We start from the raw sequence: 16,384 nt of genomic DNA on the forward strand, positions 1-16,384 counted from the left end.
AAAAAAAAAAAAAATTTCCTGAAAAGCAGAGGACAGTTTATAAGAGATGTTAAGTAGGTGTGTCTCTGGATTATCCTAGCTACTTTTATTAGTAAGCTTATAGTTCATTTCTATATATATATATATATATATATATAGAGAGAGAGAGAGAGAGAGAGAGAATATATATACACACACACATACATACATATACACATAAATTTATCTGACATACTTCTACAGTTCACTGTAAATCCAAGAGGAGCCCCTTAACCATCCTTCTGCCTCCCCTTAAGTGTCTCCCTATTGAGAAACATGACAAGTGGGCATCCATGCATCTTGCGCTCAAGTGGGTGCTGGGAATGTAACTGAGTTGGGAATGGGTCAGGATATTAACCAGAGTGCCTAGGATCTTTCATTATGAAAAATTATCAAATTCTCCAATCTGAACTTCTTTCTTTCAATTTTATTTTATTGTGATTAGAACACTGACCATGAGTTCTACCTTCTTGGAAATTTTAAGTGTACAATACAGTGGTGTACTGCAGATCCCTGGGGTTTATTCCTCTTAATCGACGGAAACTTGATGTCCATTGCCTGATAACTCCCCATATTCCACTTCCCCAAGTGACTGTCCTGCCTTAACTATTTTAGATACCTCATAGAACCAGAATCATTCTTCATCTGTCATTCTGTAACTAGCGTATTTCACCTAGCATGATGTCCTCAGGGTTCATCCATTTTGCCACATATTACAAAATTTCTTTCTTTTTTAAGCCAGAATCGTATTCCACTGGATGTACACACCACATTCTCTTTATCCATTCACCCATCGATGGACGTTTAGGTTGTTTCTACATCTTTGTTGTCAAATCTGAATTTTCTAGGGGAACCACTAACAACATATCAGGCTCATTCTGCATCTTGGCTCAACAGGAAAATTTCATTTTTCTAAAACATCTCAACCCCACAGCGGGTATTCAGGTGCCTCTTGAGCATTTGATACTAATTGAAAGATGGATCATCATGAAGATTCACCGTGCTGGTGAACCCGGAGCTTCTCATACAAGCTTTCATAAATGGAGGCGGCCTAAACACTGTGCTTGCTTCTTTGCGTTGCTTTTTCTTCTTTCAGAACATTTTAATAATGAAAAGCACTGCATTCAGGATCAGAGAAACCTGGCTTCAAATTCTAGTTCTCCCATTTTCTGACTGTGTGACTCAACAAGTTATTTAATCCTTCTGCGTTTCTTTCTCTTATTCCAAATGAGAAAAAAAATACCATTTTAAATATTTATTTAAATAGTGGGTGGCTCAGTTGGTTAAGCAACTTTTTCAGCTCAGGTTATGATCCTGGAGTCCCAGGATCATGTCCCGCATCAGGCTCGAGTCTGCTTCTCCATCTGACCCTCCCCCCACCATGCTCTCTCTCATTCTCTCTCTCTCAAACAAATAAAATCTTTAAATTGTTATTTACCAATTGCTTATTATGTATGGGTCTTCTCATATTTTATCCTTTCTATATTTCTGAGAGGTTGGTATTGTTATTAACCCATCTTAAGGATGAGGGAATAGCGGCAGAGAGGGTAAGGAATGTGCAACCACTTTATTCAGTCCCCATGACAGTTCAGTAAGATCATATCTGCCAGAATTTTCACCTTAAAGATGTGGAAACCAAGCACAGAAATTTAACTAATGCACCCATCCTCACGCTGGGTTTCATTCAGCCCTCCTCCTTATTAACTGAGGACTGTGGGCCAGTCACTTCATCTCTAAGCCCAGTTTCTTTGATTAAAACGTGGATAATCGTGCACACAGTAGAGTAATGTTGTCAGCATTATATAAAAAAGATATACATAAACAGGTGCCAATTACCACACCTGAGCCAAACAGATGCCTAACAAAGACTCCCCTTTTCACTGCCACTCCCTTCATCTCTCTCTCTGTTGGATTTAAAGGAGAAAAAAAAATCCCATATGAAGCCTCAAAATCATACAGAACAGAAAACAGTTTTTACTTAACAGGCCAACTCATATTAATGAGCAGGTTGTGCACTATACAAAAGGACCCAGCCATAGGAACAAGTAGAGACTTAAATGTAGCCCACACTCTCCTTGGAGAATGGGTCCCCTTATTCCTCACACAAACAGAACTGTTACCCTAAAAGTGCCAAGCCTGTTCACCTACACCATCTACCAAGTGTTTATACTAATTCAATTTTACTATACTATCAGCATTAGTATACTATCTTCCTAGAAGTATTTGGGAACCCAGAGGAATTTTCCAAGGAAATTGGAGTTTTTATTTTGCTGATTTATAAACTTTGCTTGAAGTCAGGCTGCAAATACTGGAATGAGTGGATCCCTGAAGCTGCCTTCAGAACACGTACTCAAGTTTTCTTCATTAAATACAATTAAATGAGAAGAAGTATACCATAAATCACGGATTTAGATGTGGATGTAGATGTTTATTCTCATCAAGATCTTACAAGTTTAGCATCACTAGATGAATAACATCCCTGCATAGAAGTAGATGACAGACATTCATTCATTTTTTAAAGAAGAAAAGGGAGTTTAAAGAAGAAAAGCTTCGTATGATCTAGAAGAAAAGGGAGAAGAGACAAGAAACTAACATTTTGGGGGCGCCTGGGTGGCTCAGTAGGTTAAGCCTCTGCCTTCAGCTCAGATCATGATCTCGGGGTCCTGGGATCAAGCCCCACACCAAGCTCTCTGCTCAGCAGGGAGCCTGCTTCTCCCACTCTCTCTGCCTGCTGCTCTACTTGTGCTCTCTCTCTCTCCGTCAAATAAATAAAATCTTTAAAAAAAAAAGCAACTAACATTTTCAGCACATACTATGTGCTGGACACTGCACTAGGAAATATCAGAAAACCTACTTAATACAATCCTCAAAACCAAAACTACAAACATTTGTTTAAAATATTGGAATGCTTCAAACTGGAGATTGAGGATGAAGAAAAGAGATGCTGACTTCTCATTTTTTACCCTTCTGAAGTATTTTAATTTTTAAACTACATATGTTTTACTTTAATTATGCTTGCAACCCGGTGGCACTGGCATTATCACCAATTTAATAATGAGGAAGCCAATACTCAACAATATTTGGCAGCTTTCTTGCAAGGCCACACAGCTAGAAAATTGATGGCTCTGGAGGTACAAATGAGAAGAAATACGGGACCGTCAGAGAAAGGATGAGAGATCTTCCAGATGTTTGGGTCAGTTCAAACCCAGCCTTTAGCCAGGATCCTAAGCAAGACTGTGTAACTGATTTGTGTTTGGAGGGGATCCTTTGTTCAGCCTGGTTCCCTCTAAACCTCGGGACCTGCTTTAAACTCTCCTAATGGGTGAAATTGGATTTTCCACACATGTCCACTATTTATTGGGAATAGTGAAAACAAACCCACCTTTGACAAAAGAGTTTGGGGGGGTCAAGTGGAGATGAGGTCAAGAAGTTCTTTACTGGGGCCTCTGTTTTCTCACGAACATAGAGTCTGGGATGCCCAACAAGAAAATCAAGACCAAGATAGAACACTTCAAGAAAAGAATTTTTAAAAGTGCAGCCATCCTGGGGCATAGGAAAGGAAGCTGAGTGGGGCCACGAAATGGATTGCTCAGCAAAGATGAGGGCTTGCTAAGATTGGAACTCATAAATTTGTAATGGCGCCAATCAGCACAATTATATAATTTTTGCCCATGGTGCTGGAGAGCCCGGAGTCAGTTGATTCAGGATTGGCAAGACAGATACGGTGCAAAGCAAGGGCTTCAAAGTCTTGAGGGGACTTGCACTTTAAAAGCAGGTAAGTCAGTGAGTCTGCCTTCCCTCCCTGCTGAGAATGCACTGAAAATTAAAGCAAGAAAGATTAAAAGGAATAAAGCTAGCAAGGAGGAATGGAAAATGACACCAAATTTCATGAAAATAGCAAGTGGATAGGCATAAGTTTATGTGATGAGCAGATCCCCCGCCTTGGAGGAGAGCCAGCCTGCCCCATGAACCCTCCACAAGGCCCCAAAAGGTTCTGAGCTTAAAGTCACCAGATATGGCAAAAGCCAAAGGTGAGGATGAAACTGAGGCTTGAGGGAGAGAAAACTGTATTGTTAGGCCCTTCCTTTCTCATATTCACTCACCTCCACTCCCACATCAGAGCCTAGACATTCTCCACAAAGCTCTTCTCTAAAGATATCGAAAGAAATTTAAAAAGGTAAAATTCCCTCATTTTTGTAGGGGGGGGTGAGGGTGGGGCAGATAACCTGAAGGGTGATGGACTGAGTCTTGTCGACCTGTAAAGTCCAGAATAAACAAATAGAAAAACTCACCCTTAACATTAAATGGCAAAATGTGAGGCATACAAACAAAGTAAAAGAGAAAAATCTAATTATATATACAGATCTGAGAAGATATTACTCCTTAAAAGGACAGAAAATGTTATGAAAAGGGCATACTCAGAATACAACAAAGAAAAATGTTCTTCTCGAAATAAAGAAAATTTACATAAAGAATAGAAGACAAAGTATGGAAGAATCTCTCATAGCGAAGGACAGAGGAAAGATGAGAGAGCAAACCACACATCCAGGCAACCAGACTGTAAGTCCCAGCATCGGATTAGCAGGAGTCCTCATGAGTGCACAGAAAATGGAGAGAATGAGTAAAGCTATAGCAAAAGAAAACCTCTCTGGGGTAAAGAAGACAGACGTGTTAGCGTAAGATGGCTCAGAGGGTGCCTCACGTAATGAACAAAGTCCTGGGCCAAAACATTCGTTTGTTCATGCCTTCCCTCATGCAACAAAGGTCCCTGCATTGCTTTAGATGGTGGGGTTGCAACTATTATGGAGACCACTCTGGTAATTGTTCTCGAGGAACTCATAGTTTAGAAACAGGAGGCATGAGCAGAGCAAATAATTAAATGAGGGAATTTCAGCTAGTAGTAAGTGCTACAAGGAGACTAAGGAGCAAGAATGGGATAAAGAATGAGGGGAGAGGGGACCTGGGTGGCTCAATCGGCTAAGTGTCTGTCCTTGGCTCAGGGTCCTAGGATCGAGTCCCACATTGGGCTCCCTGCTCAGTGGGGAGTCTGCTTCTTCCTCTGCCCCTCTCCCCAACTTGTGCACCTTCTCTCCCACTAAATAAATAAATAAATAAATAAATAAAATCCATCTTAAAGGGGAAAAAAAAAGAATGAGAGGAGAGCGGGCTCCCTTAGATTGGGCAGAGAGAGGCAGACTCTGAAAAAGTGACACTGGAAGGGCCCAGCCAAGACAGAATCAGAGAGAGAAGCATTCCTTTTGAAGTTTCAGAATACCCCGAATAAAAAATTTCCTTAAAACTTTCAAATAAAGTTGGCCACAGACAAATAAGAGCTAGGACTGGAGTTAAATTTCTTATCTGCAACATGAGATACTAGAAGACAAAGCAATGGCTTCGAAGTTCCCAGAAAGGCAATTTTTAACCTATAATTTTATACCCACTCAAACCATCACTAAATGTGAGAGAAGACTAAAGACACTAATACACTGACAGGCTCAGAAAGTTTTACTCCCACATACTCTTTCCTCCAACAGCATCTGGGTGTTTTTCTCCAGCAAAACAAGGAGTCGACAAATAAACAAACAAATAGTGGATACAATTGAGATCTATGAAAGGAAATCTCAGGATAGAATTTATGTCCAGAGAGCAATTAGTCCAATTGAAGCAAGATCATGGAAAAAGAAAAATTCAATAAAACAAAGGATATGTTGAAAACTTTAAAAAAATATACATGAGCATGGGAAAGGCCAGTAGTCAGGGAAAGAAAGGGTCTTTAGAACTCAAGGACAGACAATGTAAGAAATAGGGTCGTCCAAATATGATATAACTTTAAGCAGATTCCCATCCCCACCCTAGAGAGTAGATGACTACTCTTTCCTCAACCTCTTTATTTTCTGGAGAAAATGAACCAAAGTCTATGGACTTAAGAGCCTCATACATAAAGGAGACCTTTGGTGAGGTACTAGAATGGTAGCAGGGGAATTAAGTCTGCAGAGTGAACAGAAGAACCCAGGCACTTTCCCATCACCATCCCACACTCCCAGCTCTAGAATGACAACAGGTAGGCTTACAACCAGGAACCCACCACAGCAAAGCTGCAGCCAGAGACAGGAGAATCCTGTTCCTGAGGAGCCAAAGCAACCCAGAGCTAAGACCGTGGGTTCTGACACCAGCACCCCAACAAAAATGCCACCTCCTGCCCTCCTGTTACCCGAGTGAGATCCACCAAATGGCAAGCTCTGCTGTCAGACACAGAGCACCTACCCAGCTTTTTAAATGCGTGTTCTTCCATACTAAGAGAAAGCTAAGGGTCACCAGAAATGAAAGGTAAACTTCCAACATAATTGAGACCACAGAATAAATGGACAGCAGGTATTAAGAGGACATAGACAATCCAGGAAGGAAAAGAAATGCTCAGTCATGTTGGAGAAGTAACAGAACATATTCCACCATTGAAGCAAGAAACAATCAAAAATCAGGAAAGAAACTTGGAAGTTAAAAGTACAATATCTAAAATAAAGATTTAGCAGAAGAGTGAAAAAATAAAGCATAAGAAACCTTTCCCAAAAGTAGGTCAAAAGAATGAAATAAAATAAGTGACAAAGAATAAGTAGAGGACCAAAGAAGGAGAGAGAAGAGAAAAAGTGGTGAGAAAAGAGTAACAGAATTTAAGTTTAAAAAAAGAAAGAAAGAACAGAAACCGAACTGAAGGACACAGTTTCCAGACAATAAAAACAAGTGCTCAGGAGGGGGTAGAGAAAAAAACCCATTCCAAAGTATATCATGTGAAATTCAGAAATACCAGGAGTAAATTGGAAGCTCCTAGAAGGGAAAAATAGGGCACATATGAAAGACTGACAAAAACAAAGGCCAGATTTCCCACAATAGCCTGAAAATTCAGACAATAAGGGAGTAATAACCTCAAAATTCTGAGTGAAAATGATTCATCCAATCAAAGATTCTTTACCTAGCCAACTTGACAATCAAATATAAGAGGTTTGGGTTTTTTCTTTTCTTTTTTTTAAGCTATTTCATGAAAAACCTTCAAAAACAAAAAAGTGACAGCCTGCCTAGCCTTCCTGTAGCTACTGGAGGAATGTGTTCTCATGAAATGAGGAGGGAGCCAAAAAACAGACATCCACAGAGCCCAAGGAACAAAGGATCGATACAGACAGAAGCCTATGGGATTCCCAGGGTTATAGCTGGGCAGCAGGCCCAGAGATCCTTGTGTCCAGATTGGAGCATGGGCACTAGGGCTCCAATTTAGATGACTCCAAGGGGTGGGAAGTGGAATCAGGAGTTCATCAGACAGGTGAAAAATCATAGCAAGATATTTTGAGCCCTCAGAGAATATGGGGAGCCAGACACACATTCAGAGAAAACAAAGATAATGAAAATAAGACAATTACAAATTCCAGGAAAATCAATGCTCTACAAAAGAGGAAAGCTCATCATGACACACCACTTGTGCCTCAGCAGTTAATAATACTGTCATAATCAAACACGAGAAATATCAAAGGAGGATCTGACCACAGTATATGAAGGGAAAACAGCACTCTTCATTTACTAGGATAGGAAGTCATAAATAATGTCCCAATCTGGTTAATTTATACATTGTGTCTAAAAAAATATAGAGGTGAATACCGGAAGAGACAACTAAAAAGAATCTTAAAATAATTGCCCTAGGAAGCAGGGTTGGTCAGGAGACTCTTGATTTTTTTGCTTCTAACTTCTTAATTCTATTTGTTTTCCAGTTGTAATAAAAATAATTCTGTAGAAGTAGAAATTATTCTTAATTTATTAGTGATGACTGATAACAAGAGCTAACTTTCAGGGAGCACTTGCTGTGGGCCAGGCTTCGAGCTGAGAGCTTTACAAATGTGATCCATACTATCCTTGCCTATAGCCTTGAAAGTGAGTCCCATTGCTGGAGACTAAATATTTGGGTCCCTGCAACATTCATAGGTTGAAAACGAACTTTCAGTGTGATGGTATTTGGAGGTTGGGGCTTTGGGAAGTATTTAGATCATGAGGGTGCAGCCCTCATGAATGGGATTGGTGCCCTTATAAGAGAGACTCTAGAGAGATGCCTCACCCCTTCCACCACGTGAGGACACAGAGAAGGTTACAGCCACTTATGAACCAGAAAGTGGAGCCTCCCAAGACACCAAATCTATAGGTACCTTCATCCTAAACTACAGAACTGTGAGTAATAAGATTCTGTTGTTTCCAAGCCACCCAGTCGACACTATTCTATTTCAGTAGCCCGATGGGACGAAGACACTATTATCATCACCCTATTTCACAGATGAGGATACTGAGGCTTACAGCTAAGCAACTGGCCAAGGAGAGTGAAGATACAAATTCAGATTTAACTCAGGAACCGGGACTCCCTATTCTATACCACCCTTAAATTTTTTAAACACTTTCTTTCCTATGCCATTCTAGTAGGCACTAAAAGAAGCTACGTGTCAGTAAATGTATTACCCAGACACATATCTCCTGATGAAAAAAAGATTCTTGAGACAAGTGAACATATTCTGTCATCTACATAAGCTCTGATTAGTAGTTCCTCTTTTTCCCCCCCTTTCCTAATGCTCTAGGTTAGTTAAGTGAAATTAAAGCTTTTCATATTCAAATTTCAAATGGAACATTTTAGCAGACAAAACTCCACTAAAAATCAAAAGGAAATGGGGCTTCTTGGCAGCAAGCATCAAAATCTAGGCACTAGAGTTCTGTCCAATGAGCAGATCCTAACAAACCTAAATGTACTCAGGAAATAAAAGTTATAGTTTTCATAACTCCCCAAGAAAAATTTTGCACCCTTTTTTAGAAAGGGTATATAGGAAATCGATCCTCAGATCCACCGCTGGTGAAGGGGCAAATTGATACAACACTTGGGGAGTAAATTTAGTAATATTCATTGCAATCTCATTTCTGGGAATTTATACTACAAACACATGGCACACAGAAGAAGTGATTATACATGAAGTTATTTATTGCAGCATGATTTTTAATGACAAATGATAGGAAACTGCCTTTCAAATGGGGACTGGTTAAATTACAAAACAGAACTAAATGGAATATTACATGGCAGTTAAAAGGAGTGTTTAAAGCAATGTCCATAACAGCCAAACAATGGAAAGAGTCCAGATGTCCATCAACAGATGAATGGATAAAGAAGATGTTTGATGACTAATGTAACATAAAAAATAAATAAATAAATAAAAATCACTCACAAAATTTAAAAAAAGAAGATAGGGTGTATACACACACCCACACACACACACACACACACACAATGGGATATCACTCAGCCATCAAAAAATGAAATCTTACCATTTGCAATGACGTGGATGGAACTAGAAAATATTATACTAAGCAAAACAATTAAATCAGAGAAAGACAATTATCATACAGTTTCACTCCTATGTGGAATTTAAGAAACAAAACAGGATCACAGGGGAAGGAAGGGGAAAATAAAACAAGACAAAATCAGAGAGGGAGACAAACCACGAGAGGCTCTTAATCATAGGAAACAAACTGAGGGTTGCCGGAGGGGAGGGGGGTGGGGGATGGGGTATCTGGGTGATAGACATTAAGGAAGGCATGTGATGTAATGAGCACTGGGTATTATATAAGACTGATGAATCACTGAACTCTACCTCTGAAACTAATATTACATTATATGTTAATTAATTGTATTTAAGTAAAAAATTAAAAAAAAAATAAAAAAGGAGTGCTTAGAGCACCTGGTGGCTCAGTTGGTTGAATGACTGCCTTCAGCTCAAGTCATGATCCTGGAATTCCAGGACTGAGTCCCACATTAGGCACCCCGCTCATCAGGGAGTTTTCTTCTCCCTTTGACCTGAACCTCCCCCTTCTCATGCTCCTTCTCTCACTCTCTCAAATAAATAAATAAAATCTTTTTTTTTTCTTTAAGAGTGCTTAAAGGTATGGACTCTGAATTGTTTGGGATTAAGTATGGATTAAGTCCTATGTAACATGTAGAACAGCCGCCTTACGTCACAAAATCCTCAGTTTTCAAGGATTTTGTCAACTGTCTGTTTAGCACAGCCATTATTAAAAATTAAATTATATAAGCTTACAATTAAGATAAATGTTACAAACAAAGACAGTAAATACTCAATACTCCACCTCCTAGCTTTTTTACCCTACTGTTATCTATGTATTGACTAGGCTATTTAGGTCTAACTACCTATATGGGAGAAATATCATATAATGGTATGTGACTGGGCATCTCCTAGCGTAGTGTTCATCATCTTCACGTTGTTAGCTTGAAATCAGCCATGGTGGGGATATTTACACCTCTGAAATTGTCAAATGCTACAGATAGGAACTTTTTTCTTAGCCATGTGTTACATATTATCAGCATAACACCAATGTGTGTGTGTGGGGGGGGTGTTTTAATAAAGATTTTATTTATTTACCTGACAGAGAGAGATCACAAGTAGGCAAAGAGGCAGGCAGAGAGGAGGGGGAAGCAGGCTCCCCGCTGAGCAGAGAGCCCGATGTGGAGCTCGCTCCCAGGACCCTGAGATCATGACCTGAGCTGAAAGCAGAGGCTTTAACCCACTGAGCCACCCAGGTGCCCCTGGTATGTGTGTTCTGTACCTCAGTTTTGCCATCTGTAAAATCAAGATAATAATAGAACCTTCCTGATAGGGTTGTTGTGAGGATTAATGAGTTAATATATGTAAAGCATTAGAAGAGTGTCAATATAAGAGTTAACTATACATTGCATTATTATTGTTGTTGTTGTTGTTGTTATTGGCACAGAAAGATCTCGAGCTATGTTGTTACATTTTTTTTACCCTGGGAAAAGTGTGTATGAGCTACCTTATGGATATTAAACAGGGAAAATTTTAAATACATATTCATAGGTTCTTATAGAAAGAAGCCTTGGTGGAAGGCATAAGAAATGAATCCAAGTGGTTACCTGGCTTGTCCTTGATTGGAGAAATGAATTTGAGGACTTTGGTAAGAGCATGACTTTTCACTGTACATTGTATTTTCATTGACTTTTATGTTCTTAAACTATGCAAATGTATCGTCTATTTAAAATGTTGCCTTTTTTTTTTTTTAAAGAACAATTTTCATTAACCCAACAAGCATTTCCTCCTCATCTGCTGTAACCAAAAAACCATGGGAGATACTCTGTGAGCCTCGAAAGGGAACATGGACAAAGGAGAGACTATGGTCCCTGCCCTCTACACATGCATGCTCTACCTGGGGGAGATGACACGTGCACAGGAGACCCCCCCCACCGGCAGGGGGGAACACTCATCTGACCCTGGGGTACAAACACTACAGGGCTTTCCACTTCTTTCACAATTAGAATGACGTGAAATGACTCCTTGAAGCTACTTACCCTGTTGTATACGGGATGTTTATGCCTCCTAGATTAATACTTTCACACCCAACAATAAATAGGGTTGAAAAACACAGTAAAGACACACCACTGCAGATCATGGCAAGTTTAGCAGATTCTCTTGCACCAAGTTTCAATTTCTTTATAATGTAGCCTCCCAGGACAATGCCAACACCAGCACTGGGGACAATAATTACACCTAGAGAGAAGGGAAGGACAGGATTAAGTGAAGTCCCGTATACTATAATTTGTTTTCTAATTACTCTGTTTTTACTTACTTATTAGTATTAAAGGACAAAATAAAAAATACCATAATCAACAAATCTTCAATGTGTATGATTTTATAGTATAATTTCTTTTCAAAGGACTCATAGCCAAAATGCAAAATAACTTTTACAAAGCAATAAGATAAAGACAAGCCACCAACTAAGAAAGTGAACAGAACTTAAATGGGCCCCTTACTGGAGAGGAAATCCAGCTGGCCAATAAACACCAGAAGATGTTCACTCTCTTTGCTAAGAGGGAAATACAGATTAAAATATAGTAAAATACTACTCTACACCAACTGTGTTCATAATAATTAAGAAGTCCGATATTACCACATGTTGCTGAAGACACCAAGCAATGGGTGCTCTCCACGGCTGGTGGGATGTAAATTGTGAGACCTACTTTGAGAAACAATTTGTCCTTTATCTGGTAGAGCTGAAGATATACATATCCGGTGACAGGTAATTCTACTTCTGGATCTATACCTTGAAGAAGCCCAAGCACATGGGGACCAAAAGAAGTGTACAAGATATTTGAAGCCTCATAATAGCCAAAAACTGGAAATAAACCAAAAATTCATCACTAGATATATTGCCTGTTGTAAGTTCATGTAGCAAAATTCCACTACACAGCAATAAACAGGAGGGAATATAATAACATACAACCATGAGCATGGATCATACAAATACAATGTTCAATGAAAGAAGCAAAACAGAACAGAACACATGACGTGATGGCATTCGTAAAAAGTTCAAGTGCAGGTACCACTAAATGATCTGTTTAGGAATGCATATCCAGGCAGTGCAACTATGAAGAAAATCCAGGAAGTAAGTGTCATAAACCCAAGATAGTAGGGAAATAGGTGGGGTCAGGAAAGGATACAGGGGGCTCCTCGACTACTGAAAACACTCCATGCCATGACCTGGGTAACAGTTACACAAATGTTCACTTCATGATTACTCATTAGCTCTGAATTTTGATTAATGTATTTTTCTGTGCATTGTATTTCACAGTTTTAAAAAACTGAAAAAGCCTGCCCCAGGAACCTTATAATCTAAAACAGAAATATACAAATTAGAGTATAATAAAACAATTATACAAAAGACAGGGAGAATACGGGGATAAAAAGCATTCTGAGCCTTACCTGGGAGAAATCAAGGAGGGCTTCACTGAACGAAGTATGAAGAGAAAAATAAGGTGAAGACTGAAATGATACAACTACGTCACTAGAGATCTTGGCAAGAGCAATGTTAGGAATAGATACTGTGAAGGAAGACTCCAATAGGTTGAGATGAGGACTTAGAGATTAGAATTCAGACTCTTTCTAGAACTTAGGCTATAAGAGGAAAAATGGGTATGGGTCTAGAGTAAGAGTGGAGTCAAGGTAGAGTTGGAGTTTGGAGAGTTCATTTGTTAAGACAGGAGGGGACTAAGTGTATTTATATGCGGACAAAAATAGACTAAAAAGGAATGGGAGCTTGAATGTGGCGAGAAAAGGTTACCTAATGCCAATGCAAGATCCTTGAGGAGTCAAGAGAATATGGAATTAATAGCACAGATAATCAGATTAGCACTGGATGGGGGTGGGGGAGAGAGAAAGACCCCTTCATTCAGGCTAGGAACAGGAGAGGGGAGAATATGGTGGGACATAAGTCAACAGGTGGGTGGTAGCTCCTCAAATTAGAGCTTTTCTGTTTCATTTTTTCCCCATTATTTTGCAAACATCATGTAATACATGTTATAAGAGAACACTGGAAAAGCACAGAGAAGTATGCAGGAACAAAAATCCACTGCTTTCATTCTGGCCTACTTCACTCCAGTCTTTTTTCCATGCTTCTTTCCTTCGAGATTTGATAACATGCGGGGCACCTGGGTGGCTCAGTAGGTTAAGCCTCTGCCTTCGGCTGGCATCATGGTCTCAGGGTCCTGGGATCAAGTCCCACCTCACGCTCTGCTCATTGGGGAGCCTGCTTCCCCCTCTCTCTCTGCCTGCTTCTCTGACTACTTGTGATCTCTGTCTGTCAAATAAATAAATAAAATCTTAAAAAAAAAAAAAAGAATTGATAACATGCTATAAATTCTTTTTTTATATAGCTTTGCTTTTTATTTCTGGGTGGGTTTTTTTTTTTTTTTCCTGTATAACTGAAAACAAAACTAACTCTTAGAGGAAAGGGATATGGAGAACTTTAAATATAGCCAAGGATTAGAATAATCATCATAGGAAAGCAAAGTGAGTGCTAAATGAGAATATGTAATAGGCTTTGCAAATGGAGAGTCCACTGGGTCCAGATGATACTAGATTTCAGAAGTCCACAGCTGCCCGGGGAGAACGGTTGAATGGTTCGCTCCAGCGTGTTCAGCAACCCACGTAAAGGAGCAGAGAGGATTAGATTAATCTAAAATCTGAGCTTTGCCTGGCAACGAGTGTTCATTTTATAATCCACACCAGAGTCCTGATTTTATAAAATCAGTAATGGTCTTTTTACAGATGAGGAAATTGATAGCTCAGAAAACTGACTGGTCCAGCAGTGCACACAAGGGAGAGAGAGTCTAAGGGAAACTGAGATCTCTGATTCCCAGCCCAGCGCTCTGTCCACATCACCACAGATGTCTCCTAGAACCGACAGGTCCCTGGAATCTTTTAGGTAAATTGACCAGAGCTCTGGGCTCAAATGAGCTGGTTAATAAAGTATCATCATCATTAAGGAAAAGTACACATGTTATCTATATGAATAAATAGGCAAAGTTTTCCTCTAAGGTGAAAGTGATACATCTATGAAATTCTTATTTCAACTGAAAAACTTCTACACTTCTAGACCCCTACGGTAACAAACAAAACAAATCTCCATGCTCATAGCTCAAGTCTTAATTTAAAAGCAATATAATTTACTTGACTATGCATCCTAATTGGTATTCAACTCTTAAAAGCAGGAAATTCGGGGCGCCTGGGTGGCTCAGTGGGTTAAAGCCTCTTCCTTCGGCTCAGGTCATGATCCCAAGGTGCTGGTATCGAGCCCCACATCCGGCTCTCTGCTCAGTGGGGAGCCTGCTTCCTCCTCTCTCTGTCTCTCTTTCTGCCTACTTGTGATCTCTCTCTGTCAAATAAATAAATAAAATCTTAAAAAAAAAAAAAAAACACAGGAAATTCGTCATCAGTAAATATGAGGTTATATCAAACAGAGTGAAGATCCCCTTAAAATTTTCTCCTAATATCCCCTGCCATCTAAATCTCACTGCACCACCCAAACAGAATTTCTGACCATTCACCATGCTAATCTGAACATCGTTCAGATCTCCAGCTTAAGTAAGAGACCCAAACGTTCCATTGTTAGAATATTAGGCATATGGGATGGTGCTGGGGAAGGGCACAGGGGACAAGAGTAGAGCCTTCTCACTCTCCCTTCTGAAAGCCCCCAGCTCTGGGGAAACCAGACTGTACAGAGCATGGAGGGGCTAGAAGTTGGTTTCCCCGCCCACCATCACGCCGTTCTCTAGTCCTTCCCAGTTCCCCACCCCCCCTGGGGGGAGCGGGAAATACAGGCATCCCCTGCTTTTCCAAGTTCACATCACACCACTTCGCATTTATGGAAGACCTAAGTACCTGCATTGGCTAACTAAAAGAAACCCAAAGAGGATTTTCATGTTTATTGCGGGGGGGGGGGGACCCACAAAGGTGAGCACTGAAAATAGCACTCAGCATTTGCTTCGCAGAAAGGGTTACAGAGCCAGTGAGAGTGGCCCCGCCAAGCTCCTTCCCTGGCACCTACCCTCAGTGTCTTAGCATCAGGCCCCGGAGCTCTGAACTTGATTTAGTCTGTACATCGTTAGGAAGGTGTTCCAGAGGTATCCGGAACACCTAAAAGAGGTTGTTTCGCGAGTCTGGGAATGCTCAAAAAATTTTTCCCATATAAATTAACTGTAATTGCGTCTCCACTTTATGCCATTTCAGCTTAGGAAAGGTTTCATTGGAACACTCGGCTCAGATAGCAAGGGAAACCTGTAAATATCTAAGATGGGCTCTCCCAGCAGAAGCTGCCCGCCTGCCACTCACCACGTCTGAGTTCAAACTCGCCTCAGTGGCTTGTGCACACCCCTTCCCTCAGTCCCCAGAGAACACCCCCTCCTAATGGCTCCACTCCTCTGAGCTTCTGCTCCCTCTCCAGCCCCTTTCCCAGCCCTAGCAGGAGGGTTCCGCAGTCCCTGAGTTTCTATGCCTCGCGCCCTCTAGTGGCCAGGACATGAATGGGCCCCGAGGGGTACAAAGGATGGGTGGGAAAGAAGCATCAGGGACTTGAGTATGCGGGGAGAGAGAGAAGGGCTGAACGTGGAAAGACAGAAGTACCTGGACCAAGTCCAGCGGCCCAGCCTAAGGTACAGGCGGTAGAAGATAGAAGCCAAAGCAGTTGCAGATGTTTAAGAGACAAATGCAGGTGAGATTGCAGGCCACATGGACAAATTTCCTGAGTTCAAATCTCAGCTCTGCCACCTACAAACTGGGTGTCCTTGGACAAATTTCTGAATATTCCCAGGCCTCAGATTTTCTCCTCTGTAAAACGTGGGTAAGAATAGTATCTTCCTGGGATGTCTGGGTGGCTCAGTCAGTTAAGCATCTGCCTTCAGTTCCAGTCATGATCTCAGGGTCCTGGGATCCAGCCTCACATCAGGCTCCCTGCTCTGCAGGGAGTCTGCTTCTCCCTCTCCCTCTGC

The 16,384-nt window shown here is 40.6% G+C and overlaps 1 protein-coding gene across 3 annotated transcripts in view; it reads right to left on the reverse strand.

The window, feature by feature from the left end:
* The window catches only part of SLCO5A1 (solute carrier organic anion transporter family member 5A1), a 136,788-nt gene that overhangs the window by 14,428 nt on the left and 105,976 nt on the right, over positions 1 to 16,384 (reverse strand). For all 3 annotated transcript variants that reach the window (XM_059392873.1, XM_059392872.1, XM_059392874.1), the window contains one exon: positions 11,411 to 11,609. In XM_059392873.1, the coding sequence (XP_059248856.1) occupies positions 11,411 to 11,609 (199 nt within the window). The remainder of the gene's footprint in view (positions 1 to 11,410; positions 11,610 to 16,384) is intronic.

This window comes from Mustela nigripes, chromosome 3 (genome assembly GCF_022355385.1).
Source record: "Mustela nigripes isolate SB6536 chromosome 3, MUSNIG.SB6536, whole genome shotgun sequence".
NCBI lineage: Eukaryota > Metazoa > Chordata > Mammalia > Carnivora > Mustelidae > Mustela > Mustela nigripes.